The sequence below is a fragment of the Chlamydomonas reinhardtii genome, chromosome 10 (genome assembly GCF_000002595.2).
Source record: "Chlamydomonas reinhardtii strain CC-503 cw92 mt+ chromosome 10, whole genome shotgun sequence".
NCBI classification, from domain to species: domain Eukaryota; kingdom Viridiplantae; phylum Chlorophyta; class Chlorophyceae; order Chlamydomonadales; family Chlamydomonadaceae; genus Chlamydomonas; species Chlamydomonas reinhardtii.
Genome location: NC_057013.1, coordinates 5,084,586 through 5,112,376, shown reverse-complemented (window position 1 = coordinate 5,112,376; position 27,791 = coordinate 5,084,586). Strand labels below are relative to the sequence as shown.

General features: G+C 60.2%; 7 protein-coding genes across 8 annotated transcripts; 4 read left to right on the top strand and 3 right to left on the bottom strand.

Moving 5' to 3' along the window:
• Window positions 1–422: 422 nt before the first annotated feature.
• CHLRE_10g456250v5 (uncharacterized protein) lies at window positions 423–3,421 on the bottom strand. Its single transcript, XM_001698317.2, has 5 exons — window positions 3,019–3,421; window positions 2,409–2,502; window positions 2,075–2,175; window positions 1,759–1,872; window positions 423–1,595 (listed from the first exon to the last, which is right to left on the bottom strand). Exons 1-5 carry the CDS (start codon window positions 3,259–3,261, stop codon window positions 1,503–1,505), a joined length of 645 nt encoding a protein of 214 aa, XP_001698369.1. The 5' UTR covers window positions 3,262–3,421; the 3' UTR covers window positions 423–1,502.
• A 1,976-nt stretch (window positions 3,422–5,397) lies between these two features.
• CHLRE_10g456200v5 (ribosomal protein S24) lies at window positions 5,398–8,241 on the bottom strand. The gene is made up of 6 exons (XM_001698316.2): window positions 8,041–8,241; window positions 7,920–7,961; window positions 7,759–7,839; window positions 7,511–7,600; window positions 5,919–6,018; window positions 5,398–5,472 (listed from the first exon to the last, which is right to left on the bottom strand). The coding sequence occupies exons 1-6, from the start codon at window positions 8,110–8,112 to the stop codon at window positions 5,462–5,464; spliced, it is 396 nt and encodes a 131-aa protein (XP_001698368.1). The 5' UTR covers window positions 8,113–8,241; the 3' UTR covers window positions 5,398–5,461.
• On the top strand, window positions 6,982–7,267 carry CHLRE_10g456226v5 (uncharacterized protein). Its single transcript, XM_043067061.1, has one exon. The coding sequence runs from the start codon at window positions 7,052–7,054 to the stop codon at window positions 7,238–7,240; it is 189 nt and encodes a 62-aa protein (XP_042920458.1). The 5' UTR covers window positions 6,982–7,051; the 3' UTR covers window positions 7,241–7,267.
• Window positions 8,242–8,637: 396 nt separating the features above from the next.
• Window positions 8,638–15,051, bottom strand: CHLRE_10g456150v5 (uncharacterized protein). The gene is made up of 11 exons (XM_001698315.2): window positions 14,557–15,051; window positions 13,641–13,707; window positions 12,988–13,058; window positions 12,591–12,683; window positions 12,206–12,274; window positions 11,118–11,212; window positions 10,743–10,910; window positions 10,328–10,457; window positions 9,874–9,975; window positions 9,591–9,644; window positions 8,638–9,356 (listed from the first exon to the last, which is right to left on the bottom strand). Exons 1-11 carry the CDS (start codon window positions 14,617–14,619, stop codon window positions 9,171–9,173), a joined length of 1,098 nt encoding a protein of 365 aa, XP_001698367.1. The 5' UTR covers window positions 14,620–15,051; the 3' UTR covers window positions 8,638–9,170.
• Window positions 15,052–15,309: 258 nt separating this feature from the next.
• Window positions 15,310–17,927, top strand: CHLRE_10g456100v5 (uncharacterized protein). Its single transcript, XM_001698500.2, has 6 exons — window positions 15,310–15,455; window positions 15,582–15,623; window positions 15,840–15,910; window positions 16,078–16,280; window positions 16,477–16,652; window positions 16,915–17,927. The coding sequence occupies exons 1-6, from the start codon at window positions 15,384–15,386 to the stop codon at window positions 16,954–16,956; spliced, it is 606 nt and encodes a 201-aa protein (XP_001698552.1). The 5' UTR covers window positions 15,310–15,383; the 3' UTR covers window positions 16,957–17,927.
• A 2,184-nt stretch (window positions 17,928–20,111) lies between these two features.
• Window positions 20,112–24,257, top strand: CHLRE_10g456050v5 (uncharacterized protein). 2 transcript variants are annotated; one of them, XM_043067060.1, is made up of 6 exons: window positions 20,112–20,860; window positions 20,958–20,999; window positions 21,097–21,167; window positions 21,325–21,527; window positions 21,717–21,892; window positions 22,108–24,257. In XM_043067060.1, exons 1-6 carry the CDS (start codon window positions 20,789–20,791, stop codon window positions 22,147–22,149), a joined length of 606 nt encoding a protein of 201 aa, XP_042920457.1. In that variant the 5' UTR covers window positions 20,112–20,788; the 3' UTR covers window positions 22,150–24,257. The 2 variants fall into 2 exon arrangements, with proteins under 2 accessions (XP_042920457.1, XP_001698551.1); XM_001698499.2 differs by having other exon boundaries at window positions 22,108–22,479.
• A 54-nt stretch (window positions 24,258–24,311) lies between these two features.
• CHLRE_10g456000v5 (uncharacterized protein) lies at window positions 24,312–27,747 on the top strand. The gene is made up of 7 exons (XM_001698498.2): window positions 24,312–24,751; window positions 24,836–25,037; window positions 25,230–25,306; window positions 25,525–25,652; window positions 25,998–26,146; window positions 26,351–26,526; window positions 26,855–27,747. The coding sequence occupies exons 1-7, from the start codon at window positions 24,686–24,688 to the stop codon at window positions 26,894–26,896; spliced, it is 840 nt and encodes a 279-aa protein (XP_001698550.1). The 5' UTR covers window positions 24,312–24,685; the 3' UTR covers window positions 26,897–27,747.
• The last annotated feature ends 44 nt before the right edge of the window (window positions 27,748–27,791 follow it).

Genomic DNA, 27,791 nt, shown 5'->3' with positions numbered 1-27,791 from the left:
GAAAAGCCGACGCAAACACGGCACGCGTGCCCGCACCATGCCCGAATCGGTGTGAATTCGGATTTGCGCGGCCATAGTCTTCTAGCGGAATTTCCTTCAACTTATTATACTCATATTGTTATAAGAAAACACAGCTGCAGTGCGGAGAGCAGCCATGGTTCGCGAACTTCGACGGACATCCTTTCCAGCACCTCTCGCGCCCCTCGCCCCGCCACGGCGCTGCCACGGCCCACCCCGCTGGTTTCCCCAGCACAACGTATTTTCCAACGTACTAGCCGACGAGGGCAGCGTACAGTATGTAGTACAGTACGTAGTACATAGTACGCGTACTACGAACTATGCAACCCTGCACCACGTGCTCCCTCCAATCCTCCATGAGTGCTAGCAAGGAACATTGCAAATGCTCGGCGGGACAACGGATGAAGAGTCTATATTTACAGGGATCGCAACGTAGCACGACGCCACCAAGGGCTGCGTCACCCTTCCAGGTCCTCACCGCGGGTACTCCGCGACACCGTTGCTAGCATGTGAGGGAACCAGTGCCTGTCAAGCACTCCGGCCCAAACACGCCAGGGCGCCGCCTTCGAGCAAGACGCATCGGTTTCCCGCCCAAACCTCACCCTATGGCTTCTTGAGGCCCCAGGTGCACACACCTGAGCAGCATGTGTATCGCAAAGAGCCTCCAAAAAAATGACAAGCAGTATGAATACGCGCTTTATACTACAAAGGGCATACTGCGCGCAGCCGTGGCCAACGCCCACGGTTCATATGCCGATGCCCATACCTACTTCGTCCATCCACGCATTGCATTGGACCTCCTAATCTTCTCCAGTAGCGACCCACGCCGTTCCCGACAACACACGCCACAGCGCACGCCAACCACCAGCACGGCGCAAACTCTGCGCACGGTGCAAGCGGCTAGGCAACGCAATGCAACAAACAACCGACAAGCCCAGGAATACATATAAACTAAGCCCACATCTGCGAGTTTGCCGTCTGAAGGGGACCGCCAAGTGCAATAGCCTCCACATGCGGTCTTTTAGCCCGTTCTAGACCCTCTCAATCTGCAGTATACGCTGGAGCGCCTAACGCCAATTATGCATACGCGGGACCTTTATTATTTTCACTTTGTCACGCAAGTGCGCAACGCAGCAGCCCGATTTGACGTATTTGGCAAACTCCCACCAACCAATCTCAGGCCCCGTCGACATGCCGCAAACCCGCCTGTAGTCCCGTTGACGGCATGGTTTCCATTCCGGGTTCCAATGCATCGGTTTCAGACAGCCGCGCAATACACAGCCCGAGCTCGAGGATCACAAGGAGCGAAGGTGCGGTTATGCATGAGTCGATATGACTTGCGCCGCGTTACCTGCCTGCGCAGCCCTCAATGTTCCCCTTCCCCAAATGCGTGGCAACTGTTGCTACAACGGCAAACGCCCCGTCATGCGTCACACCTCAGCACTCAGCTGCTGTCATGAAGCCAAGGATTACGGGCCGCCAACTTAGCGGTTCATAACAAAACCGTTGGGGTCCAGCACGAACGACTTCTTCTCAGCGCGGGCAATGAAGTCCAGGTTCTTGCGCAGCGCCTCCATCTGTGGGGCCGAGGCAGCAGGCGTTGGATACGGTAATCAACAACACGGTACCTCGGGGAAAAAGTCAGCAATACACAACGATGCCGTGCATGCGGCTCTCGCTCCTAGCTAGCTGCCGGGTCGCTAACCACCCGGCCAGACACAGTCACACAGTCACGCACACCTTTTTAAATGCGCCGCTCATGCCGATGCAGTCCGAGCCGTCTGGGTGGAACACCAGCACGTGCGGGATGCCGCGCACGCCCTTCTTCTTGATGTAGGAAGCCAGGTTGCCCTCCTACAGGCACAGACAGCAGCGGCGCGGGTAACGTCATTGTCGCCCCTGGGAAGCTCGGTCGTTAAGCCGCATAAGGACCACCAAGGCTTGTGGGCAGCAAGAGCGGCCGAAGGGAGACGTCATGTGTGAAGCGGACCCATCCTCTCTGGCTCCAGCGCAACCACCCGTGCTGGCACACACACAGAGACACGTGCGCACGCACCTCAATGTTGGCCTTGTAAAAGTTGAAATGCTGGGACATGAAGTCGTTGGTGGGGATGCGGCAGAGTGCCGGGAACGAGCTCTTGCAGCACGCGCACCAGCCTGCAAGCAGCACGGCAGGGACCAGACCATTAGGAGGTAGGCGTGGTGGCAGCGACATTCCCCTGCAGTGTACGCATGGCAGGGCGCCAGCCAGCGCACCACTGGAGGCGCAATGCATTCAGTGCATCCCGTGGGCACATTCCCAAGACGCATCCCAGGCCAGGTCCGTTAGCAGGCACGGCCCCTCGACCACCGGCGCTAGCACCTATAGCCACGCCAATGCCGGCACGCACCTGCGTAGAAGTCAATGACCGTCATCTTTCCGTTGCTGTTGGGCGCTGAGATAGCTGCCTCCAGCTCCTCCACGCTAGTCAGCTCCTGCCACAGCTGCGGGCAGCAAGGTTGGCCAGGAGTGAGTTAGCAGCATGCATGCAAGCGGCAAGGTGAACCAGGCGACGATGGAGACGCAGCATCGTAGAAGACGGTTCTGGCTAGCCCCCTGACAGGCTGCAAGATGGCAGGGCTCGGCGCGGTGGCCGAGAGGGACTGGCAGCTGCTGCTGCGTGCGGGCCAGGGCGCCCAGCGTGCCTGCCCCACCAACCCCCAGTGCCCACAGCTACCTCAAACTGCCCTCGTTGCCGCTTTCTCTTGCACGCATGCCTATAGCTGAGGCTGCGGAGGGGAATCCGGGGGCGACTGAGCGAAGGTCTGTCCAATTGTGAGCGTTTTCCTGCTCACCCCCGAGCTCCCCTGAGCTAACCTGGCTGCTCAGGTGCTTCAGCAAATCAAACTTGAGTCCAAGGACACTATCCCCTCGGCACAGGACTGAGGCGTGACGTTTTGGACCATCTTCGACGCTGTTTCGACTACTTTTCCCCGCTGCCCGCTGCCATCAAAGCTTACGCAAGGCTTCTTGTACCAGGGCACGCGACCATCGGCTGGGGCCTCCTCAATTGAGATAGACGCGGCAGAGCCAGTGCCGGTCGCGTTTGCGCTCGGCTCGACGGCATCGGTCACAGTGCTGCTCACTAGCACCGTCCGAGGAGAGGTGGACGGCCGGGGCAGCCGGTGAACGCAAACAGCGACTGTGCGGGCGGAGCTCGCACGGCCGCAAGCAAACGTCGGCTTGGACTGAGAAACAATCATTTCCGATGCGTATTCGCTGGAAAGGAGTGTGCCAGGAAGTATGGGGCACGATGGTCAGCGCTTTCTCCGATAGGACTGAGCCGAAACGACTTCGCGATCGCGTGCAGACGAGCACGAAGCCGTAAGCGGCGCTGCCATTCCTGGCGTGTACTGATGTGATTGGATATGGTATTGTCACGGTTTCGCAAAAAGGCCGAGCGCAACTGTGCCTTGCCGCGCTTTCCCGCCCAGCACGCTGCGCTGCTGGGCACCACGGCAGCATCCGGGCCTTGATCCGGGCTTGGTCTGGACGCCCATGCTGCCCCCGCTTGAAACGGCGCCCAAGAAGATACCTGCCTGTACCAGGGCTCGTGTACCACACAACTCTTGTATGAAAATTGGTGTTGGACTGGGGGGCAGGGTGCCATGGGACAGGGTAAGGGGTCACCCCAGCATCGGCGTGTCCGTAGCGTCGCAAGGGTCACGCGCAGGGCTGTCAGTGGTGAACATGATGCTGACAAGTATTACCGCAACCGTTCTTTGCAGGTGACAGCCGGACATGTGTGTGCCTGCGTCTGCATCCACTAGCCGGCTGGTTGGGGTCAGGCCACCCAACCCGGGTTCACTCCGGTCCAGGCCACCGTCCAAAAATGCGCCATCTTTGACACTTGATATCGACTCTGGGATACCACCGGAAAAGACAAACAACCTGACCTACCCCCCACGTGCGGGGGGTCTTGGGGGTCTTGGGGGCGGATAGGGGGGTCCCCGACGCCAAACTGGTCTCCCCTGAGTCCCCCACGCTCTCAGACCCTCCGTGCATGTAGTAATGACTTGCTGGTCAAGTGGGAGGGCGGTCCTCGCTCGCCTGAGGTCGAAATGGGCGGGTTTTGGCCCGCCAGCCATGCGCCCGATGGGCGCGTGTCGGTCCGATCGGGCCAAAGTGTGCTGGACAGAGAGTAACTCACTCAATATGTTATTTAGATACCCAATATTGCATTGGAATGTATCCCGGGGCAAAATGTGAGGGTCTGCCTACCGGCAATTTCGCGACCGAGGTCCCTCGAGGAGCCATTGTTTCAAGCCGTGATTGATGCCGTGTCTACTGTCAGCTATAAGGATGGGAATTCAAGCTTTGCGAGGGCTAAAAGCAGCTCTTCGTGCACAATGTCGGGGGATGTCGCTGCATTTCGCGAGCTCGGCGAGCAGGCAGGCCGCGCCAGGGCTTAAAACAACAAGTCATGACATATATATGTCATGTATAAGCATTAGGCAAGGTCTTTGGACGGTGCGGCGTGTATGGGCACGCCCCGAGTGAACCCGGGTTGCAGGCCACCACCACAGCACGGCATGCAGAGGGCGCATGCCCTCCCGGTAGAAGCTGTCGTGCGTTGCCTGCATCCTGCTGCGCTCTGTCCTACCCGCGGTTGTCAAGTACTAGGTAGTCATGAAGCCCAGGCCTGTGTCACGCTGGGCTTGGTTGTTTGTTGTCAAGTGAGACTGCGTGAAGCTTGCGACGACTGGCAGGGGCTACGCGCTGGGCCACGCAGGACCGCCACTATTGCAAAGACATTTCCTGCTCGCCAAGTAGAAATGCCAGGGTCTGACTGCCGGGGTCTGCCTTTTGCAGGGGTGCACTTCTGATTCAGCAGCGGAGCAACCCCGGTATTGCTCCGCCGGAATATGCAAGGCCTGCTCACTCGTCAAACTGTGGCCAGTACGGCATGCGCACCCCTTCGCTGGGGCACATGCCGGCGCATTGGCCCGAGTCCAGTGCTGCCAAGCTCAGCTGCAACCACGGCCCGCACTTCGCCTGCTGTCAACCCTGCTGTCACTGCGCGGTCCTGAGAACTGCCCCTGTAGCTCCCTGGTCCTGGTAAGCCCTGAGCAGCAAGATCGGATCCAAGACCAACTGCAGGGCTGCGGCACGCGACCACCGGGAGGGCAGTGCACGCGTCCATCACCGAGATCCCAGTAACGGCTTAGGTTTGCCGTGAGCGAGCCCTCAAGAGCCGCTGCTGCAGCTCCTTGCCGTTCGTGTTGCCGCCGCGCTGGCAATGCTGCTGCTCCTGTCGCTGCCGCTTTCATCGCTCCCCCGCCCCCAAGCTGCACGGCCGCTGCATTCACCCACAAGAGACACAGGGGCGCCAGCGCATTCGAACTATCCACGTTACACCGCCCAGCGGCCAGACAAGTGTGTAGCAGCTTAAGAGGCCACCATTTACTTCTTGCCTGTGGACGGGAAGGGCAGGAGCAGGCGCAACAAGCTGGTCAGCACGCAAGCAACAAAAGAGCGGCGCAGGTAATGCCGTGCCACCTTTCCTTGCCGACACTCAGAGTCTTCTCAGAATTAGTCACACGCAGCAGCACCCCGCCGCGCAGTCGACACTGTAAAATTGTCCAGATTGTGTTATCTTGCATCTTGCAAGCCCCTGGGACACGTCCCTGACATGCATCCGCGCGCCCACGCCCACTATCCGTCGCCAATGGTGCTGCATCCCACAGACCGCCGAGCTGCTGAGCGTGCTTGCAGTCCGCGCCGCCCTTCCACGCCCTCCCATGCAAATCTCCGCGCGCTCTGGCAAGGGCAAAACCACGCACACCCTGACCCGTGTCCACTGCGCCAGGAATTGACACCACCTGCCCCTTCCCTGCCCCAGCACCGCCGACCAACTCACCGGCGCCCGCGTTCTTCTTGGCGCCGCGGACCTTCTTGGCGCGCTTCCGGCGCTCCTTCATCTGCTTGCGCGACTTCTCCACCTTCTTCTCCAGGCCGTTCTGTTGGCGGCAACGCAAGCAAAGGCACAACATAAGCAGTCAGAGCCAACAGCTCGAGCCCATCAGGAAAGCTAAACGCGCTGCCAACCGGATGCGACCGCATCGCCGCCGCGCACGTGCCCAGGCCGCCGTGGTACGCCCACGCGGCATAGCGGAGCGACAGGCGCACAACCGCCGCAGGCTGTGGGACGGAGTGTCTGGCTGGTTGGCTAGCTGGCTGGCAAAGCGGTTAGCGAAGCGGCTGGGCAGGCCGTCCGGCAGAGCGACTGGGCAGCGGCGATTCGATACGTCATCAGATGGCAGCAGCGTTTCGAACCTCGGCGCGGTCCTGCGCTGCGGCCGCCGCCGCAACCAGCCGCTGCACAGCTGGCATGCCAGGCATGCGGCAGCCCAGGAGCCGTGCCGCCGAAGCCGATGCCGCACTGCAGTACTGCCGCCTCAGTACTGCAGCCGCAGTTCAACAGCCGCCGCGGCTGATGCGCTGCTGTAGCACGCGCTCCCGCCACCCAGTGCCCAGCCCTTGCCCGTTGCTGCGCGCCACCCAGCTGCCGCGGACCCGCCGGTAGCTGACAATTAGGCAAAGAGCTCGCAAGCTGCCCAACGCGCGGCAGCGGCACATCTGCAGCCGCCCAGCCATGCGGTCCATGACTGCCTGATGCATCACGACCAACTGCTGCTTGCCGCAAGCGACTACATGAGCGCCGAACGCCATCAGCCACGCTCTTTCGGCCATGCAGCTGTTTGCCAGCAGCGGCGGGGCATCACGGCGCGCGCCTGCCAAGCACTCTGTGCCCCAAGTCTAGGCAGCGGCGCTGCCCTGCGCGGGCTGGGTGAGCGCCACGTGCAGCCTCCGATGCGCGCATGCTGCATACGAACCCCAGGAGCAGCACCGCCGCTCAGCCGCACGCTGCTGCCTGATTATTGCACGCCGCTCCCGTGAGGTCAGGGGTTTGAGACTGGCAGCTGCCCCTAGCGCCGGCGGCGACGGCCGTCAGCTGCGCCAGCTGGAACGGCGACCGGTAATAGCCAAACCATGCCTGACCAGCTGTACGCCCAGGGGGCCGTGGGCGCATTGCGGACGGGGCCGGCTGGTTTCAGACCCGCACCCCCTTGTCCCAGCCCAGGCCGCTTTGCCGCTTCCCAAACCCGCGCCTCGCTCCACAAGCAGCCTTATAGCTTGCTCAGGTTCCGAGCATTCCAGCTCCACTGCTGCGCCTGGTAAGCTGTGCGCGTGCCCGCCGATCATGGCGCCCCACCACACCCTAACCCGCGCCAAAGCTCCCGGCCGCTCATCGCAGTTGAGGCAATTGATTGCCTCATCGCCAGCAGCATGCTCAGCTGCAGCATTTCGCCGGTGCTGCTGCTATCGCGACGCCGAGCAGGCCCAAAATGCCGCCTGCTCCATCGGCTCCAAGACTGCATCCACAGCCTCGCCACCGCTGGTTCCTGCGACTGGAAATCCTACAGTACATTTATATAGCAGCGCGCTCACCCTGACGAGGCGGTACTTGGGCTCGAACTGCTTGGCGGCCTTCAGGTCATCGTAGATGAGGCCAAAGCCGGTCGACTTGCCACCACCGAACTGTTAGGTGAACGCGAAAGCAGCGATGTGAGCGACCGAGCACTGGAGCAGATGCCGCCGCCGCAGGCGACCCCAGGCGCCGGCTCCCACCGGGCCAAGCCATCATTTGTTCCCCAGATCACCCCTTGGCATACGAGCCCTCTAGCCGCTTCGCGCACCTGGGTGCGGAAGCCGAACAGGAAGATGCACTGCGAGTCCTTGACCTCATACATGGACGACAGCTTCTCCGCCAGCTCGCTCTGCAAACATATGAAATAATTAGGACGGCATCCTGAGAATCAAGCTCTGCGCCCGCAGACCCCGCCACCGCCGCGCTCACCTTGGACACGTTCGCCCGGCCCGGGTGCAGCACGTCAATAATCTGCGCAATATGATGAGAGTCAGCGTCCAGGCCTCCAGAGCGCGCGGCCAGCCAGCAGCCTTCTCCATGCCAAACTCACGAATTGCCGGCGCTGCAGCAGCCGGTTGGTCATGAACTTGCGAGTGCGGATAGTGCACGTCTTGTCCGACATCTTGCCGCCGTGTGCCAAGAGAAAGAGGGAGGAGGCTGGGACTCTCCCTGGTCTTGCCCCGTCTCTCAGACGCCCATTGCTCCAGGAGGGGGCCGCCTTCGTTTCTTGTCTTGGGCTCACCCCGCTCGGGGGTTTTTAGCAATACAAATAAAGCCACACAAAATTACTTGGTTATAGCGGTCTGTTGGCGACGGGGGGGCCGGGGCGCGAGACTAGTTCGCTCGCTGCGCAGCCCCCGGGTGCAGCCATGCGTAGCGCTCCCGGAGCATGGCAGCAGCTTGCCTGCTGTGCGTCTGCTGTTGGGCGGTTGCACAAAAGAGGCAGAGGCTGGGAGGTTGTTACTGGCCTCGCTTCGGCAGCACGCACACTGTCGCCCAACTACTGGATGTGTGATGGGACAGGGTTCAAGGCAGGTTGGCGAGGTCGCCCAACTACTGGATGGCACATACCCTCCCCTGCGTACCCTCGTGGACTCGTGGTGGGGCTCTGAGGCAGCGCTGGTGACGCGACAAGTATCCAGACTCTTCAAGTAATGCGTTACATTCAACAAGCAAAGCAGCAACAGAGCAATCGGTGAAAGACCTCGGAGTATGTGTCTCCGCACGGTCCCTCCGTGCCATACTGCCACACAGCGGCGCTTGCCATCTTCCCTGACTTGCCACACACCCGTATCCAGTAAACCGTCCAGTAAACGACCCTCACCCAGCGCTGTGGTTCTTCCAGTTCTTCGGGGATGCCCAGAGCCCCCCTCTCGCACAGAGATCCCCTGCCTGCGGTAAACCAACATCACAAAACGACTGTAGCTTCGAGTATTCTCGCTATCAAACTCTCGTGCCATGTGTTACTTTTGAACGTTGCACAACAATCCAAAAGTTCTTGCACCTACGATACGACCGACCCATCTCTTCCAACAACCTTCAACCAGCAACGGTCACGCGGCCATACATTCAACAACTGAGCCACCACACACGCGGCCCAGGCGTGCAGCCATTGCTGCTGCGCCTCCATACGCGAACATGAAAGGTGCATGCGGTCGGGGATTCGGTGCCTGAGCTACTCTACGCGCTGCGCGCTCCCGCAGTGCCCCTGGCGGCGGTGGCGCTCGCCCCGCCCACAGGCGGCAGGCCTGACAGCCAGTTGAGCAGCGCCGCGTTGGCCTCTGCCGGCGTGTCGTCGTGCGGGCAGTGGCCGCTGTTGAGGCCCACCTTGACGGCGGAGGGGTACAGGTTGATGATCTTTTGGGCCTGCGGTTGAGCATGTGTGGCGTTGGTGGAAACAGACATAGCAAAGGCCGCGTTAGAGGGCGCACTCTTTGTCTGTGCGGGGGCAGGGACAACAATCTGAACAGCAATGGCGCCAGGGCGACACGCCGAGGAAAGTTTGAAGGGCAAACTGTAAAAGGCCCCTCGCCCGCAACGCATCCACCCATGCCACGAGCGGCACACTTTCTATGACTGCGCCCACACCGACAAACTCACCCGCGCGGGCGTGATCCACGGGTCCTTGTCGCCCCACAGCAGCAACAGCGGTACCTGCAGCCGCACCCACACAACAATGACCGGTAAGTGTGGGAGACGTCAAGCCTTGTCCTCTGTCTCGTCACCCGCGTCTCACAATCCCAGGCCCCAATCCAACCGCATTCCCTTGGGCCCCCGGCCCCCAGGCCCCAGCCTCCAGCCCCCCGGCCCACAGCCCACAGCCCCCCCCCACACACACACAGCCCCTGTGCCCTCCGTTGCGCCCCCGCGCCCCCCGCCGCACCTGCAGCCGCTGAAGCAGTCCGTCCACGTAGCGGGGCGGGCCGCGGGTGGAGTGCGACACCAGGAAGAACACCTCGCTGGCGGCCGGGTCCTTGGCGGGGTTCTGTGGAAGATTGTTGTGTGGTAGCAATACCGCTAATGTGTCGAGCGATAATGTGCAAGGGCGTTCCGGGCTTGGCTTAGTTGGTCGATGGCGGTGATGACATGGGGAGAGAGCCATATGCAAATGCATGGGATGCCAGCAGAATGGGATGCCCGTGTGGGATGCCAGGTGTATGGAGTGGGATAAGGGTGGCGAGACAAGTCTGAGAATGCAAAGGCGTGGGCTGCAGGCCTGCCGCCGCAGCAGTGGCGCTACGTCCACACCGCACCTTCCCTGATCTTCTTGAACCCTACCGGAACACACCCGGGTGCCGTTCCATCCACACATAGACACAGGCTTGGCCCGGCCCCACCTCGATGCTGGTGACCAAATCGTCGTCCACAGAGGAGTGGTCCACGTACACCATCTGGAGTACCTCGCGAATGCGCTCAGGCGTCTTGGTGCGCAGGAAGGCAAAGTACATGACGCCACGCTTGACGGCGCTGAGGGCGGTGGGCAAGAGGAATCGGGTGTCAAGTCGTGTTTTGTGCCGAGGTAAAACTCATGATTCGCGGAAGACAGCGGCAGCAGAACAAGGGAATCTGGGCTGGTGTGAGCGCAGGCGGACAGTAAAAGGCATGCGCAGCACGGGCTGCGCCGACACATCTGGACAACACCACATCGCCCCTCGCACACCGCCACAACAAACCAAACCTCCAGTCCAGTCCCACCAGACCGGACCTCAGCAGCAACCCGCACCCTCTCAGAAGTCACAACGGCACACTCACTTTGCGACGCTGCGCTTAGCCGCCGCGAACCAGTTGCCATCCTCCCACTCCGCCGCCTCCGCCGCCGCCTTCTCCTCGCTCTCCTTGAAGGGGCCGGCGCCGTTGAGCAGGGCCACCGCTCGCACCAGCTCGGGGCCCTCGGTGGCGGCGGTAGCCAGCGACACATAGCTGCATTGCGATGATATGTTGTATGTATGGAATAACGTTGCGATGGACAGTTCGGCATGGCGCTGAAACAAGGGCCCATCAGCGTCAGGGATGGCATACACGCTGACGCGCCTGACACACCCTTGACACACGCGCTGACACGCGCGCTGACATGGACGCTGGCACATGCGCTGACACACAGACGCTGACAACCGCGCTGACACGTACCCGCCCAGGCTGTTGCCGGCCAGCACCACGGGCGCCCCGCCCGCCGCCGGCGACACCACCTCCCGGATGAACGCAGCCACCTGGCTGGACCAAAGCTGCAGTGACGTACGTGTGTACGTGTGTGTTAAAAAGAAAACAGAAGCCCGCCCAACGACGCGACGGAGTACGTGTGTGTGTGTGTGTGTGTGTGTGTGTGTACGTGCAGTGTGTACGGTACTTGAAGCAGAGGCAGGGGGAGGAGAGAGAGGGAGACGGGGAGGGCAAACCCGCGGGTGTAAGCTTATGCCTTGTTGCGGCAGAATTGCGGGCTCGACACGTACGATAGGCCGACAAGACAGCAACGCCATAAGTGGCAGCACGTCAGTGTTGCGGTAAACGACATACGATACGATTCGTTTCATTCGAATCATACCATACAAACGACGCGGGCTGTCGTTTGGGTAGCATGTAAACGATCGGTTACAAACGCTAAACTATAGGGGTTTATCGTTTATACGACCTAGCCCGACCTAGCCCAGCACCGCACCAGCGCACGCCAGCACTGCACGCGCCACAGTGCACTGCAACTCACGCCACCACGCCTTGGCCAACCCATTCGCATTCGCATCTACGCATTTCATTAACCGAGCTTCACCTCTTAGCACTGCACCGCATTGCACTGCACGTCCGCACCACACCGCACCGCCATTGCCCCTACTTTGGTTCGTTTAGTGTAAGTGTGCGTTTATGAGTAAAATAATTGTGCAAGGGGGTTGGTTTATGCGTCTGAAACGCTCATAAACGCGATCAACGATGCAAGATAGCGGCACGAACCCTGAGAACTGGGCCGCCCGGACCCTCGTTTAGAAGGGTGTTTGTATGGTCGTTTTGACGAAACCCCCTATCGTTGCGTTTAAAACGATCGTTGCAAAGGCTAAATTGTCGTTTACGGTAACACTGCAGCACGTGTTTGCGCAGCCTCTCGTCCCTCAAGGTTGCGGCGTTACAAGAGAGGACAACCCGAGCGCGCAAGCGCCTGCCCGTAACACGCCCGGCCCCTCACGCAGCCGCCCGCGAGTCGGCCGGGTGTCGGCCCCCACCCCCCTCACCTCGCCGTTGGTGTAGTCCTCCCGCGCCTTTTCGCTGTAGCCGAACCCCAACAGGTCCACTGCGTACACCTGGGAGCAGCGGGCGAAGGCACGTCGGGGCGGCACGCAGCGTGGGGACACAGTTTCCCGGGGTACGGGCTGTTGACAGGAGAGGTAACGAGGGCGCAGCCCACTACTCCCTTGGGAGGGACAGCCACTTTCTTGCATGCTTTGTGCTTTTGGGGCTGTACTTCAAGTCTTGGACCGATAGGTGGACACGCGCCCAGTACACCGCCTGGCTTTCAAGCACACGCCTCCACTCGTCCCCAGCGCACTCCGTGGCCCGCACAATACGGCAGTTCAGTAGGAACCATGCAAAGACACGACCCGCCGCCGCCAGCCGCACCTGGTATCCTGCCTCCGCCAGCGCGGGCACGTTGTACCGCCAGTGGTAGGACGATGCGCCGTAGCCGTGCACCAGCACAACCACAGGGTCACCCTGCACGAGGCACAGCGCGCGTGTCCGCTTGCAACGAGTTGACTAGTGATGGATCGGGAAGCAGGGCGCGATGAGGCATGATGCTATGTGCATGAGTTAAATAGCTGCAGTCGTCTGGCGCTGCCCACTCGCTTCTACGCCACGACCAGCCAGCTCCGCACCATCAGCGCTTGCGCCACTGCCCGCGGCAGCTGCTGACCCTTCAGCCCGCCATCCTCAACGCGACTGGCTAAGGCACGGCAGTACCCCGCAGCGGCCCATCCGGCGCCGCCACTCTCGCACACTCATACATCTACACACGCACCGTCCGGCCTGCCTTGATGTAGTGCACCTTGCGCTTCTGGCCGTTGACCTCCCAGTCCCAGTAGTACCAGCCTGCGCGCGTTATGCGTGTGCGACGGGCCGGGGAAATCTATTCAGCACGGCTGGTGTCGAGCCCCGGTGTCGGACACGCCAGTGCGTGCGGCATGTCATTCTCAGACGTGTGTATGTCGCACCTCTTGCGTTGCGTGATCGTGCCCTGTCAGTAGTTACGATATGCTCTATCCACCTGTCCTTGACACCCCACCTTCCCGACATAGATACCGTTCCACGCCATGTAGGGACACCGTACACACCGCTCCCACCCTCAGTACAGCCATGCACCTGTGCACCCCACTGGCCGGGCCCCGCGTTGCAGACACAAGGCCTGCTTGTGTGCCTGCGCCCTCTTCCGCCTGAGGCTACCCGACTTGCAACCTCCCTGCTCGGCAGCCACCGGGCCTCTCCTTCCCGTTTTCATTGGCGGCTACCCTCTTTGGTATTGGAATACACTACCCCCCTTGTGTCTTTGGTCACGCCCACGGGACGCTCCTCGCACTCTTTGTGGCATGCATCTTCCAGTTTGCATCTTGTCCTTCGTTTCCATGTAATGGTGCAGACAACCTGGCCCCGTCTGCTACCACAGAGCCAACCCACCTGTGGCCTCGTACTTAATCCGCTGGAGCCCATTGCGGGCGTCCAACTCATAAGCCAACTGGCTCACCTGCGTGTGTTCCGGAGGTCGGAAGATTGTAAGGTAGGTTCAATACGGCATGAGGGGAACCTGTGCGAGCCAGCACGGATTACACTGTACATGGCTTCTTGCTGCACGTGTGGTTGCACTGCTGGGTCGCTCTTTTTTTAGGGGGGGGTCAATCCCTAATAAACCAAGATCCCAGAACCAGCCCACACGCTGGTGCCGCCCGGGGGGGACTGAAGATACCAGCCCGCTGAAACGAACGCCATGCAAAAGAGCGAGGGGAGCGTGGCGTATGCTTTGACAACGAAGTGGCACTCGACAGGGGGCGGCAAACCAGCGCATTGCACGGGTAAAGCCAGGACAGGGGCGGCATCTTCAGCTGTGCATTGCGCCTGCCCGCTCGTGCTCTCCTTGTGGCGGTGCTGGAGTGGGCCTGCGGCGCGGTGGGGTGGGTAGCGCTGCCGCGCCTGCGCCAAGCCAGCGCGTCCTGCGCCAGCGAGCCTGCCCTGCTCTCACATGCTGCTGTCCTGCGACACCCGCCCACCCTACATCAGCGCCCGTAATACCGTGGCGTCACCCAATGACTGCGCGCGACTGGCCAACGCCCCCGTGTGGGTTGCCATGCCCCCTACCGGTCAGGCCCGAGGCAGAAGAAATTCGCGCTTCTACACCCAACGAGAGCACCCGCGTCAGGTCGCACCGCCAACGTTGCGCCCACGGGTAATGCGACGCTGGCTCAGACGCTGCCCACCGACCCATACACAAGCGTGTGGTTGCAGTCGGTCGCTGCGCATGGCTACCTTGCGCCTGGGCTGCTAACGCGACCCAGCCTATTGCCCAGCTGTCTCCAACCTGGCCGACCCCAGCGCGCACCTGGTTTGTGCTCGGAAGTGACACATCGGTGAGCATCGTCACGTCGGTGAGCGCGTGGGCCATTGTGCTAGCACCGCGTTTGTTACTACTGGGCCGTTGCTTTGGGATGTGGGCACAGCGAGATTGCCTTTGGGCCACGGCAGGCCAGTTGGCGCGCGTTGGAGAGATGCTTTGCAAGAGCATTTTGGGGGTTTAGGCTTGGGCCGCACGTGGTTCTAAGAGTAGAGCCCGCTAATGCACGTTCTACTGATCAATGTAAACCCTCTTCCCCACTCGGCGCACTGCTCGGTACGCTGTGCATGCCGCGACCTTCTTTAACTTTGACTGCAGCGTATTTTCATGCTGAATCTATCTTGAAACTTTGAACGCGACTAGCCATGGTGGCAGCGCAGCGCAGTGCACGCTCACAGACTTTTTTCTCCTGAAGCGCCGTAAACCGCATAACTCTTCATTTTAGACTAAGCGGTCACCTCAAACTTAAGATTCAGATGTGACAGTCACTAAAAATAAGGATACCTGAAAAGTGTTTCTGTGCGCAAGCACGTAGAGCCTCACGCCCGGCCTGTATGTACAAGGAAATTGGCATGTGCTGTCACCACGAAATGCTCAGGGTAAGCTGACCCCGGTCCTGACTGGGGTGACATTGGCGGGCGTTGCGATGACAGGGCGGATGCTTCGAGTTGCCGCACGCAGGGCCGTCTATGTTACACGTGCAGTTCCTCCGTGGTAAGTCCGCATAGCACTGAATACACACATACTCCCCTGCCCAGTCACTGTGCACTCACTGTGAACTCGATTCATCAGCCTTTGAAACTCGACTCGCAACCATGGTCAAGGTCTACATTATCTTCTACAGCACCTATGGCCACATCAAGACTATGGCTGAGGCCGTGAAGAAGGTAGCTGCAAGGGCCTGAACGGCCTAGCGCACCTGATTCGATTACTTGGACGTGCATCGGCAAACTGCTCTGTTTGTAGCTGATCGCGCTCGTTCTCCCTCTCATGCTCGTCGCTCTCAATTGCAGGGTGTGGAGCAGGTGGAGGGCGTGGAGGCCAAGATTTGGCAGGTGCGAGGTTCGTATAGCTGAAGCGGTTGGCGGAGAGGCACGCTCTAGACGGAGTCTTTGACCCAGCCTCGAGAGCGGTTTTGCGGGGTCCTGGGAATACGCTGCACACCACGGGGCTACGCCAACATACCCCTTACCCTGTCACATCGCACCCAGCCTCCCGCCGAAGTTTTGCGGTACTGATTCCCCTGCCTGCCGTCGCCCCCACCACGCCAGGTGGCCGAGACGCTGCCCGAGGAGGTTCTGGAGAAGATGCACGCTCCCCCCAAGTCGGACTACCCCATCATGTGAGTTGGTCTCCCAAGTCCCCATGCAGTGTTGCAGTTGAGGCCTCGAGTCGAGGGCGTGCGCGGATGCCGTCCCTGCCAAACCCCATGCTTGCAATTGTTGACCCCTGTCGTCTCCTCACCTCTTCTGCCTTCTGCACCCACCGCCTCACTCCTTCCATCTGCAGCACTGCCAAGGAGCTGACCGAGGCCGATGGCTTCGTGTTCGGCTTCCCCACCCGCTTCGGCATGATGGCCGCCCAGATGAAGTCGTTCTTTGACACCACCGGCCAGCTGTGGCAGGCGGGCGCGCTGCACGGCAAGCCCGCGTCCATGTTCACTTCCACCGCCAGCCAGGGCGGCGGCCAGGAGACCACCATCATGACCGCGGGTGAGTGGGTGGGCTGCAATCGGGAATGCATGCAGGGCTGAGGGGCTGAAAATGCAGCCGTGAAAGAGGCTTAGTGTTGTAGCACCCGTGTGATGCTGTCATACTGCTGCCGCATGGAGGCCCGTGCCAGCTCACCGTCCGGCATTTGCTTACGCCTCGGCTGGGCTGCAACCGCCCTCTGCCTCCCTCCTTGCAGTGACCCAGCTGGCCCACCACGGCATGATCTTCGTACCTGCTGGCTTTGCTGCCGGTAGCATCATGTTTGGCGTGAAGGATGCGCGTGGCGGCTCAGCGTGGGGCGCCGGCACCCTGGCCGGCCCCGACGGCTCCCGCCAGCCCGGCGAGGACGAGCTGCAGCAGGCCGAGATCCTGGTGGGTGCTGGGGGCGTGGGTGCGGGGGCGTGGGTGCTGGGGTTCCGGATGTCAGCACGGAAATGGCAGGGGACAGGCATGGAGGCTGCTGTAGCGGCCACTTGCATAATCAAGACGGATTGACGACCGGTCTGGGCCACCTGACGGTTTAATGGTGCAGGCTCTGGTGTTGTCGTTGTGTGGGCTACTTCTGAACACAATTGCTGACGCACATGCTGTTGCCGCCTCTCCCTTCCCCCGTGCGCGCTCCGCCTGACCACAGGGCAAGCAGCTGGCCGGCGTTGCCAAGAAGCTGAAGGCGTAAAGAGACTAGCCGAGCTGTATTTGCCGGTGAACGGTGAATCCTCAGCCTTGCGCGCGTTCTAATTAAGCGTACGTAGTGGCAGCTTCAGGTGGACGCGAGCGAAGGCATGTATCATGTATGTGAACTCAATCCAGGCCGACCACGTGCTGGGGTAGGTACTGACGCCATTTCTGTGAAGCGCGCCTTGAACGGATAAACGGGCTGAGGCCGTACGGCAGGCGGTGATTGCAACGGCCGAGAGCCATGTGCTTCAATGGGTTAGCTGTCGTGGTTGTCCGTGCATGCACGCGGTTTTGTGCAACAGTGGCCCATTGCCACCAGCGTGCTTAGCTCTGACACTGACACGGCGGGCAGGACAGCAGGCAGGGCATGCATGCGGCTGGAGAGTCGAGGGAAATGGACAATGACAGAGTGGACGGGACAGCAGTGTGTGGCAATAGGAGAGTGTGATGGACCGTAGATTGCGGCAGAGTAGCCAGGAGACACCAAGACGGCGTTGCCGTTGCCGTCATGTCTGTAACCGCCGCTAAATGACGGGATGACTGCCGATCCATATGTGCCACAGGGTCTGCGTCAGGGAATGCAGCCGAGTGCATACCGTGCAATGGTTGCCCGGTGCCGCAGAGCTTGTGATTGCGACATACCGCATAAGAGTATATGCATGCTGAGCTGCTGATCGGTTGCAGCTGACTGGATGAGTCTTGCCCGTCTTTCGGCAGTATGGGACCGTGTACGGGCAGAGTATCCATGTATTGCAGGACGCCGATTAGGGGGAACGTCGTGGGCTTGCTGCCGAGGTGTCCTACTAGGCGTGCTGGATGTGCGGCACTTTACCCATCGTCACGCTACGCTGCCGGTGTCCTGATCCTCGCACGGTGCGGTGCGTTGTAGCCCTAGACAGCCCTAGACAGGGGCCGCAGCCCAGGGGGGGGTTAGGAAACAAAGTGCCATCCCCCGTGCCCGAAATCCCCCGGGCCCCCCTTGAGGGGACGACCGCCCCCCCGGACAAAACCTTGTTGTTTAGGGGCTGAACCCCCTCCATTTAATACCAAAGTGGTACCAATCGACTCCTCTTGACGAGCGCTATCACGCTTTGCCATGGGCCGTTCTGTTCCGAGACGTTGGTCACACGCGGCAGGGGGGGGGGGGTAGGAACAAACTTTTTTGACCCCATGCCACAAAACCTCCCGGACCCGCCGACCGACCGACCGACCGACCCCCCCTGCCGCTATGTAAATGATCCGCCTTGGGAACACACTTTGACCGACCGACATGTGGACATGTGGACATGTCACCCGTCCGCCGACAAGTATCCTGATAGACTGGCCTGCTATGCAACGGCTTACTCCAATGTTACTTGATAGTACGAAATGTGCTGACGCGTTCATCCATGCAAAAGCCGCCCGGCACCGGCCTGTCCCTGACCCGTTCCCCAGGCATCTCCCAAAAATGCCGACATGCCGCTCCCCAAACTACCCCATACTATGCATGTGTGCTAAGTCTGGGGTATACCTACGCACGCCTCGTTGAGCTGCACCCATTGCGCCGCGCGCTGCAGGACAGAAGCGCTAGGAACAAAACTTGGCACGAACCTGTGCAAAACCTCTTGGGACCCCCGACCGACCGACCGACCAGCCACTTTGAGGGGTCATAACTTTGCACCCAGAAACCCATTTTCAATTTTGAAAGCGGATTCGTGATTTTCTCCTTGAGCTCTATCCATTTGAAGCATGGGGTCTGTTTCGGAAGATTCTACCCCCCCCCCTGCACGCGGGATCCAATCCATCGATGTCCCCTCGACCCAGCCCACGCCGTGTGCAACTCTCTGCCAGTTTGATGTATGGACAGCGTGCATTGGCAGCCTTGGGTTACATGAAACTATGCACACCAGCGCTTGAGAGCCCCGCCACGTCGATGCGCATGTGTTAAACGTGAGGACAAGTGCCGAAATGTTCACGCCAGGACGCGCAAATCAGCCCTCCCACACTTTGCTTGTGCTCACTACCGCGTAACGTGCATGTTGGGCCTCGCGATGCTGTGTTTGTCTCCTACTTCAGCTTGTGGGGCGCTTCCCGAAATCCGCCGGAATGGGCTGGCGGACCCCCAGGGACCACAACCGAACCCCCAACTTCGGCGGCCCAGAACTTCCTCAACAGACCGCCCCTGACAAGACTAAAAGGACGTGCATAATACTCTCCTAAAGCCCTGTAATGTTGAGCATGGGGTAAGATCGTGGGCTTTCCCCTTGCGCAGTCCTGCGCAGTCTGACCTGAAACTCCCCTTTACCCCCTCCCACCGACCCGCAAGTGGCAATTCGGCCAATTGGCATTTCCCCCCTCCCCGCCCATTTCCGCCCCAAAGTTATTTAAAGGACTGAAGGCGCCTCTAGGGACCGGTGCACGCGCGGCGGTGGTGCACGCGCGGCGGTGGTGCCATTCGTGTCAACATTTTGCCGACTGCGTGCAGCTTCACGCTAATACAGTCTCGCGCTGTGGTCGCGTGCAGCCCGAAAACATAAAGAATAGTTCCGCGGTGCGGACGTCCGGGCGAGATGCTGTGTAGTAATATACTCGTCGCCGACCGCCTGCACTGGCGGTAATGCACTGCTGGTGGGCTGGAGCGATACATCGTTGCTGAAATACTAGACTGGGCAGATTAGGCTGCGACCGCGTGCGGCCATGCTGGCAATCCAAGCGGCATTTCTTGCACAATCCTTGCGCCAACGACCTCTGCTTGCAATCAGCCTCATGCGTTTTCGCCATCACCATATTATGATAAAGGGTCGCGGCGGCGCGGCGTAAAATGTGCGGCGGCTGGTGCGGCGGCGCGGCCCAGGGTCGTCTCCCGCGCATGCTTGCACACAGACTAAAAGTTAATGCAAATTTTGTGTTCTGTCCCCGAAGAACTTCGTCGCCATCCCCATCATCGCCATCCCCATCCCCATCGCCATCCCCATCCCCATCCGCCCAGAAGCTCCGGCCCATGGCCCCCGACCCACCCCTTCCATGCCGGCTTTCAACCGTGCCGACCCCACCCATCCGTCCTCTCCCACCCATCCAAACGGAACGTCCCTCCTGTCTCCCATGCACCACCAAACGTGACGCCCCCCCATTCGAACTGCCAATTGACCGAATTGCCAATTGCTCAGACGACGGCGGTAGTTTCCGACCTTTACTGCCAGTATCCAGACTCAAGTCCAGACTCAATGGAGTGGTTGCCCAAGGACACGCGACGACGTCAGACAGCAGCTGCATGGATTTTCGACAGCACAGCTACCTGTAAGACTCTCGCCGTGAAATGCAGCCTACGCAAGGTTCGGGGAAGTTGGCATGCCGGGGGCCGTGACCATGTCGGACGACAGCATTTCAGACGGCCATCCTAAGACCTCTGGGCCCACAAAGGGGGGATGGCGCAACCCGTAAGGTTAAACAATGCACACAGCCCAAAACATATATATCTAGCTCGCCAGGCGCCGCAACTAGGGGTTTCGGAGTGTCCGCGGTCAAACCGGCTGGCTGCAATCCTGCCCCTGCAGCTGAATGCAGTAATGAGTGCAAATAGTGTTTAGCTTTAATCAACGAGAGCACGTTTTTGAACGCAGCATAATTGGACTCCTGACCGGGTTGACATGGAGGGGGGGGTCGCGTTGACAGAGCCGAAGGTTCCGCTTGTGTGCATGCTGCACCGCGCTGAGCAGGACCATCACCGACATGCGCTGATATAAGTCTATTTTCCACCTCTATACAGTACATTTACTTGGCCATACACTATCAAGCTTGCGCCCTCAGACACTCGAACAAGTCTTTGAACTCGACTAACTCGACTCGCAACCATGGTCAAGATTTACATCATCTTCTATAGCACCTATGGTCACATCAAGACCATGGCTGAGGCCGTGAAGAAGGTAGCTGCTTTGAGGGGGTCTAGCGAGCCGGGACTCGATGAGCATGCACTTGGGGCGCAACTTTGCCGACCTGTCGCTGTCGCGCCCGCGCTTGCAGGGTGTGGAGCAGGTGGAGGGCGTGGAGGCAAAGATTTGGCAGGTGCGCAATGTTGCAAGCTGAGGGAAGAGGGGACGTTTGACTGTTGCATCCGCCAACGCTTTACCTGCCACCGCCTGGACCCCGCCCACCACTCCAGGTGGCCGAGACGCTGCCCGCCGAGGTTCTGGAGAAGATGCACGCTCCCCCCAAGTCGGACTACCCCATCATGTGAGTTGGTCTCCCAAGTCCTCATGCAGGAGGCCTCGAGTCGAGGGCGTGCGCGGATGGCGTCCCTGCCAAACCCCATGCTTGCAATTGTTGACCCCTGTCGTCTCCTCACCTCTTCTGCCTTCTGCATCCACCGCCTCACTCCTTTCATCTGCAGCACGTCGAAGGAGCTGACCGAGGCCGATGGCTTCGTGTTCGGCTTCCCCACCCGCTTCGGCATGATGGCCGCCCAGATGAAGTCGTTCTTTGACACCACCGGCCAGCTGTGGCAGGCGGGCGCGCTGCATGGCAAGCCCGCGTCCATGTTCACTTCCACCGCCACCCAGGGTGGCGGCCAGGAGACCACCATCATGACCGCCGGTGCGTGGGTGGGCTGCCCCCCGGCTGGGATATGCGCTTGAGGCTGATCAATGCTTGGGTTCAATGGGCCATGCGTGACAACTGCAACAGGCATGTGGACAGTCTGTGGGTGCTGCCTGTGAGTAGGTTCAGCGCAGTAGAGGCCATGCTGACGCTTTCGCCTGCCCGCAACTTCGTTCACCACCACAGTGACCCAGCTGACTCACCACGGCATGATCTTCGTGCCCGCTGGCTATGCTGCCGGCGGCATCATGTTTGGCGTGAAGGATGCGCGTGGCGGCTCGCCGTGGGGCGCCGGCACCCTGGCCGGCCCCGACGGCTCCCGCCAGCCCGGCGAGGACGAGCTGCAGCAGGCCGAGATCCTGGTGGGTGCTGGGGGCGCGGATGCTAGCACGGGAATGGAAGGGGACAGGCATAGAGGCTGTCAGAGCCTGGGGTCATGCATGGCCAGAATGGAGTGAGGACCAGTCCTGGGCCACCTGGACGTTAGGATCATGTTGTTATCATGGCGGCTTCTCCTGCTGACGCACATATTGTTGCCGCCTCTCCCTTCACCCCTGCGCGCTCCGCCTGACCGCAGGGCAAGCAGCTGGCCGGCGTTGCGAAGAAGCTGAAGGCGTAAGCAAAGCTGATGCTGTCGCGCTGGGACCCTGCGCGCGTTGTGATGCTTACATACGGCCGCGCTTAGTATTAAGCACGGACCAAGATGGTCGAATGTGCCAGTGTTTTGTGGGCTGTGAATGAGGCGATGTACAGACGTGCATATATTCAGTACGATTAACCTATTGATTTGGGCACGATTCGCACTTTGAAGGAGCCAAGCGAGGGTACCACTCAGGACATGCGTGTTACCGCTGGGTTTCTTGCTTGTATATAGGCTGGGCATCTTGCCAAACAATGGCTCCTTGCAACTGTCTTGCAAGGATGTGCGGTACTGTAATCAGAACGAGAAAGCTCTCTGCCCTCTCCAGTTACACCAGACCGCTCGGCTGCATTGTGTCTGACGGAGACCTGTGTTCAAGGCCGGAGTTACGCGCGCTACGCCACTTGACGAGGATAGCGGGCTCAATCTTTGCAGTGAGGGAATGCGGGGCCCATCTAAGTAACCTATGCTACTCCATGCCAGATACTGCAGCACACAAGTAAAAAGGACTCAAGGGCGCAGTGGTGCACCCGTGTCAGGGAAGCACCGAGCTGAAACAAGTGCGTAGTAGTGCAGCATGCACTGGAAGGGAAAGCCAAGTGGTAGCGCGCTTGGGACTTCCGTAGCGCGTAGCTGGCCCAACACGGGTTGGCACTGATAGATCCAGATACCCCTAGCAGTTGGGCCTTCAGGAGCGTAGTCCGTAGTGTAGTGTTACCCGCCACAGCAACATCGTGGCTTCTGGTGTCTGACCAACATACTGCCGCTGTGTTCGTTCCTGTTGGTGGGCTCGGTACTTGTGGTTGCCAAGCAACTGTGTGCGATGCACCGTGCGGACGTGCGGTAGTTGGGGCCCACCTGCACATGTGTATGTGCGGACCTGCGACCAGAACGGCGGTGTACTGGAAGAGAAGCTTTTGCGTGTGTTCGTGTCAATGGTTCATCGAGTGGAGCGGCGCACGTACCTGTTGCAGCACGACAACATGTCACGGCCCCGGTCCAGTACTCCAGTTGGCAGTAGCTGTGCGATGGGACAGGGTTTAGGCAGGTTGGCGAGGTCCCGTAGGGTGCAGCTGACGCCCATACCCCAAGCAGACGGCAGACAATTTGCAGCGGCAGAGCAGAAGTGCATGGCTGGTCGAACGCCGGAATTACTGTACCGACAAGTTGCTGGCTGGCTGGAAGTTTGCTGATGCGCATTCCTCACGCTCCGGGCGCCCGGCCAGGCGATAGCACCACGTGTTGGCAGTAGCTTCGCATTCGCATTCACTCGCAAGCACTTCGTTAGCTGCCAAAGTGACCAGGCCGCGTCGGCGGGCAGTAGCTAGCGAGTAGCATGCCGCTGCTGGGCACAGCAACCCCATGGTCCACCACGCCACTTACGTAGTGGATGGTTGGATGACGCGCACCGTCGGGGAGTTACACCTCCTCTGACGACAGGATTGCCCTGCCTGCCTAACCCTGCCTAACGTGCCTAACCCTGCCGAACGTGCATAGCCAGCGGTGGAGCAACCGGGTCACGGCTGTGCCGGTGGGTGGCCTTCGGTGGGTGTGCAAGTTAGCAGTAGACCAGAGAAGATTGGGTTGAACTCGGAAACTGGACAAACCGTCGTGGGTGGGGCCATGGAAAGAGCGAGGCATTATCCCGACAGGACGGTGCCGAACACATCGACACGACCGGCAGCTTGATAGACCTGTGTGGTCCAATACCTATCTGCTGGCACAATAGCTCCAACAGACCCCGCAACGATAGGTGTCCAGGGGGCAAGCAAGGGGCAGCGGCTCTTGGCCGGCCGAACACGGTCGACCACGGCAAAACACGACTTTGGGGCCCGAGACGGTCTCGTCACTCGGGTTCTGTTAGTGGTAGTGATAGTGACAACGATGTGGAACTTCCATTTGGTATCTGGGTGGTGCACCTTGCGTGCTAACGCAGCTCAGCCCGGCAGTTTGGACATGACTGTGGCAGGAGCACCAGTTTGGCCGGTGCACAGGCCACGCTTGAAAGGGACCAAGTACTGCACAGCATTGTGGGCCAGCCAGTGGCAAGATACTTCCGACTGAAGCTTTCACTCTCAACTGGCGTTACGTGCGCAAACTGTGCATTTCAAGCCATGCATCAAATATAAAACATGTAGCCAAAGATTTACTCTGAGGCAATACGATGACTACTGGGCGGGGGGGGGGGGCGCGATAACCCGGGCCTGCGCGCCATGACATTTAGACCGGCCCGGTTTATGTGCGAGACCTGCGCCTTTGACTGGCCACTTCCGTGCGTCTCTTGCATGCACTCAGACACCGTTGTGTCTATTTCATCACGCGCCACCTGCACCGCGGAGCAAACCCCGTTTGCGAGCCCTTTTGACCTGCGACGACTACGATTGACACGAACAACGAGGGCCATCGCTGCTATCGCTTGGCTCATCAACTTCAACCAAATTACTCCACGTCCTTGCGTGCCCTGATTCTCTGAAATCCGGTGGTCTCGGTCTACAGCCAGCGCACACTCAGAACGATGGGAAACGTCTGCGGAGGAGCCAGCGGCCAGGCTGTGGACCAGCATGGAAAGCCTCTGAATAAGGTGACGCGAACGAAAGGCACTCCCAAGGCCGCGGCTGCCCACACCCCCGCTTCCCCCACTCCGGTTGCCCCTCCGGCCGCCCAGACACCGGCCGCTGCAGCGCCCAAGACGGAGGCTGCTAAGCCGGTGGCGGAGCCGGCCCCAGCGGCTGCAGCTGCACCGGCGGCCGCTACACCTGCGGCAGCTGCACCGGCTGCAGCTGCACCGGCTGCAGCTGCCGCAGCCCCTGCTGCTGCAGCCGCTGGCAAAAAGCTCAAGGTGTACATCATCTTCTATTCCACCTACGGTGAGGGCTTGCGCCCTTGTGGCCATTGCTGTTCCAACCAGATCAGCAGGCTCTGTTTGCTGAGGGCCCGGTGTGGAAGGTATGCAAGGAGGCTGCTGATGCAAGTTTCAGGAAATTAGGGCGGCTGACTGGGTACGTGGGCCGGTCACTGAGAGCATGGCGTGTCGCAAATCCGCTTTCTGTACACCGCAGGCCACATCGAGAAGCTAGCCCGCGAGTACAAGACGGCGCTGGAGAGCACTGGGGACGTGGAGGCGCACCTGTTCAGGGTGGGTGGGCAGAGCAAGCTAGGTGGATGCCGTGTTGAGCGGCGCCTGTCCTGTTTGACTCAGTACAGTACAGTGAGCTGCAGTCCGTGCGACATCTTTAGGCACACAATTGGGGACATCGATGGGTGCTGCTCGTGCTGGAACCCTGTCATGTACAGCCACCAGCAGGACCAACGTCTGATTCTCGGGGTTCTGTGTGGTGTGTGCCTGTCATTCAGGTGGCTGAGACGCTGCCCGCTGATGCCCTGGAGAAGATGCATGCCCCGCCCAAGCCTGACGACATCCCGGTGATGGAGACCAGCAAGCTGCCAGACGCCGACGCCTTTGTGTTCGGCTTCCCCACGCGGTGCGTACGCTCTATGGCGCTGTTGGCGCGATGGCGAATGGGAAAGTTTTTATGGGCAGGAGGTGTTTGGGTTACCCGTGCAGTGGCGTACGGTCTCGGTGCCGTCGCGTGTTGTCGATTTGGCAATGGTGCTAGGCAGATGGTGCCGCTGGGGTGCCACCCGTCCTTGCTGCTCGCCCGCTTCCATGCCAGCGCAAGCGCCACTTTCCTACTCAGGGGCTCAGCTGGCCGCTGTCATGGCATGCTGGTTGTCATCTGGGTCTGGCTCCCCGGGCCGCACCGGGGCGGCGTGTCTGGTGTCCCTGCTAGCCTCATCAACTTCCTTTTGCCCCTTGCGCGCTGCAGGTTCGGCATGATGGCGGGTCAGATGAAGAACTTCTTTGACACGACGGGTGCATTGTGGCAGGCGGGCGCGCTGCATGGCAAGCCCGCGTCCATGTTCACTTCCACCGCCACGCAGGGCGGCGGCCAGGAGACCACCATCATGACCGCCGGTGAGTGGGTGCGCTGCAATCGGGAATGCATGCAGGGCTGAGGGGCTGAAAATGCAGTCGTGAAAGAGGCTTAGTGTTGTAGCACCCGTGTGATGCTGTCATACTGCTGCCGCATGGAGGCCCGTGGTGCTGTGCCGCCACACCGTCCGGCATTTGCTGACGCCTCAGCTGGGCTGCAACCGCCCTCTGCCTCCCTCCTTGCAGTGACCCAGCTGGCCCACCACGGCATGATTTTCGTGCCCACTGGTTACGCGGCGGGCGCGGCAATGTTTGGCATCCAGGACGCCAAGGGCGGCTCGCCGTGGGGCGCCGGCACCCTGGCCGGCCCTGACGGCTCCCGGCAGCCCTCGGAAGTGGAGCTGGAGGCGCTCCGTGTGCAGGTGGGTGACGCAGTAACAGCAGCAGGCAGGAGCGCAAGAGTGTAGTGTGCGGTATCACTGGGTTCTCATGTGCACCCAGATTTGCTGGGCTTGGTCACGTGCAGCTGCAGCCGCTGGGGCCGGCACCGCCACCGGCTTAGCAGCCTCCGTCTTGATCTCAGCTGTCTGGGCGGCCGGAGCGGCGACCGGAGTGGGGGAAGCGGGGGTGTGGGCAGCCGCGGCTTTGGGAGTGCCTTTCGTTTGCGTCACCTTAAGAAACTGTCGCATACTGGTGCTTGCACAACCTCCGAACTGCGTTCCCGTTTTCCGCACCTGCGTGTATCTGCAGGCCAAGCACTTCGGCGGCATCGCCAAGAAACTCGCGGCGTGAGCGGAGCACATGGGCGGAATACACGGGCGATGGGCGCGTTCCAGGCCTACACAAGCGCAGGGCTGAAGGCTGGCGACCTATACAAGGGAGGCGCGGGATTGCACGGAACCTGACGTGGGAGCCAACATGTGACACTTGAACATACAGACTCATGGACGTGACCAGGCCGTTCCGACGGTCCCTTGCATGCGGGGAGAGGGGGATCGCGAGCGCTTCTGCACATGCCTACTGTAGTTGGACACCAGCGGATGTGGTCCATAGCGATGGAGGTGGTTATTAAGGCACCGGGAGTAGCGAATCGGCACCCAGTCGAAAGGCGTGGCGGGCTGTTCATGAGATGGGGCCAGGTAGTGGGCGTACGCGCTGTCTAGCATACGGTAGGTTGGATGGCACTCGGTGGAATACCGTATTGGGCTGCCACCAGTGAGTTCAGGGCAGGGGAACACTCCCGAGTGCCAGGTTTAGCATGCCAACGTGAAGGCGTCTTGTTAAGGTGTTGCTTGCAATTTAAGATGTTTTCGCTGTTGCGTCATCTAAGTGCGGTCCGCACTGCCATGTAGGCTAACCGCCAGGACACGGAGGGCTAGAAGGCTTACTTGACTGCGTGAGGGCAAACCGGAAATGCGAAACGTGTACGGACTCCCAGAGTGGAAGATAGTATGGTGATATGCCGATATGGTCTACAGTCCCTCCACCGGTCTCGACTTGCTGCATGCGTGTGCCCATGTTGCATGCCTGCATCAGTGTGCATGCATGCGGCATGTTGGATATGGCAACATTCTCACAGTGGGCTGCTGTTTCCCACAACAGGTAGCTTATGCCACACATAATAAAGTAAGCGAGAAAGCTCCCCGAGCGAATTACTGTCGCGTTGCAGTCCCGGCCAGTACGTTAT

What these genes read in the sequence shown, in the direction of transcription:
- CHLRE_10g456100v5 (XM_001698500.2), top strand. Translation starts at nt 15,384, where the DNA reads ATGGTCAAGGTCTACATTATCTTCTACAGCACCTATGGCCACATCAAG. An exon ending in TGGAGGCCAAGATTTGGCAG is followed by an intron (nt 15,624 to 15,839) that starts GTGCGAGGTTCG and finishes CCACCACGCCAG; the next exon opens with GTGGCCGAGACGCTGCCCGA. An exon ending in AAGTCGGACTACCCCATCAT is followed by an intron (nt 15,911 to 16,077) that starts GTGAGTTGGTCT and finishes TTCCATCTGCAG; the next exon opens with CACTGCCAAGGAGCTGACCG.
- CHLRE_10g456200v5 (XM_001698316.2), bottom strand. Translation starts at nt 8,112, where the DNA reads ATGTCGGACAAGACGTGCACTATCCGCACTCGCAAGTTCATGACCAAC. An exon ending in TGCTGCAGCGCCGGCAATTC is followed by an intron (nt 7,962 to 8,040) that starts GTGAGTTTGGCA and finishes CATATTGCGCAG; the next exon opens with ATTATTGACGTGCTGCACCC. An exon ending in GCCGGGCGAACGTGTCCAAG is followed by an intron (nt 7,840 to 7,919) that starts GTGAGCGCGGCG and finishes ATATGTTTGCAG; the next exon opens with AGCGAGCTGGCGGAGAAGCT.
- CHLRE_10g456226v5 (XM_043067061.1), top strand. Translation starts at nt 7,052, where the DNA reads ATGCCTGACCAGCTGTACGCCCAGGGGGCCGTGGGCGCATTGCGGACG.
- CHLRE_10g456250v5 (XM_001698317.2), bottom strand. Translation starts at nt 3,261, where the DNA reads ATGATTGTTTCTCAGTCCAAGCCGACGTTTGCTTGCGGCCGTGCGAGC. An exon ending in CCTGGTACAAGAAGCCTTGC is followed by an intron (nt 2,503 to 3,018) that starts GTAAGCTTTGAT and finishes TGCTGCCCGCAG; the next exon opens with CTGTGGCAGGAGCTGACTAG. An exon ending in GGTCATTGACTTCTACGCAG is followed by an intron (nt 2,176 to 2,408) that starts GTGCGTGCCGGC and finishes TGCTGCTTGCAG; the next exon opens with GCTGGTGCGCGTGCTGCAAG.
- CHLRE_10g456050v5 (XM_043067060.1), top strand. Translation starts at nt 20,789, where the DNA reads ATGGTCAAGATTTACATCATCTTCTATAGCACCTATGGTCACATCAAG. An exon ending in TGGCTGAGGCCGTGAAGAAG is followed by an intron (nt 20,861 to 20,957) that starts GTAGCTGCTTTG and finishes CCGCGCTTGCAG; the next exon opens with GGTGTGGAGCAGGTGGAGGG. An exon ending in TGCAGCAGGCCGAGATCCTG is followed by an intron (nt 21,893 to 22,107) that starts GTGGGTGCTGGG and finishes GCCTGACCGCAG; the next exon opens with GGCAAGCAGCTGGCCGGCGT.
- CHLRE_10g456150v5 (XM_001698315.2), bottom strand. Translation starts at nt 14,619, where the DNA reads ATGGCCCACGCGCTCACCGACGTGACGATGCTCACCGATGTGTCACTT. An exon ending in GCCGGCAACAGCCTGGGCGG is followed by an intron (nt 10,911 to 11,117) that starts GTACGTGTCAGC and finishes ATCGCAATGCAG; the next exon opens with CTATGTGTCGCTGGCTACCG. An exon ending in CGTGGATCACGCCCGCGCGG is followed by an intron (nt 9,357 to 9,590) that starts GTGAGTTTGTCG and finishes GCTCAACCGCAG; the next exon opens with GCCCAAAAGATCATCAACCT.
- CHLRE_10g456000v5 (XM_001698498.2), top strand. Translation starts at nt 24,686, where the DNA reads ATGGGAAACGTCTGCGGAGGAGCCAGCGGCCAGGCTGTGGACCAGCAT. An exon ending in TGGAGGCGCACCTGTTCAGG is followed by an intron (nt 25,307 to 25,524) that starts GTGGGTGGGCAG and finishes CCTGTCATTCAG; the next exon opens with GTGGCTGAGACGCTGCCCGC. An exon ending in TGGAGGCGCTCCGTGTGCAG is followed by an intron (nt 26,527 to 26,854) that starts GTGGGTGACGCA and finishes GTGTATCTGCAG; the next exon opens with GCCAAGCACTTCGGCGGCAT.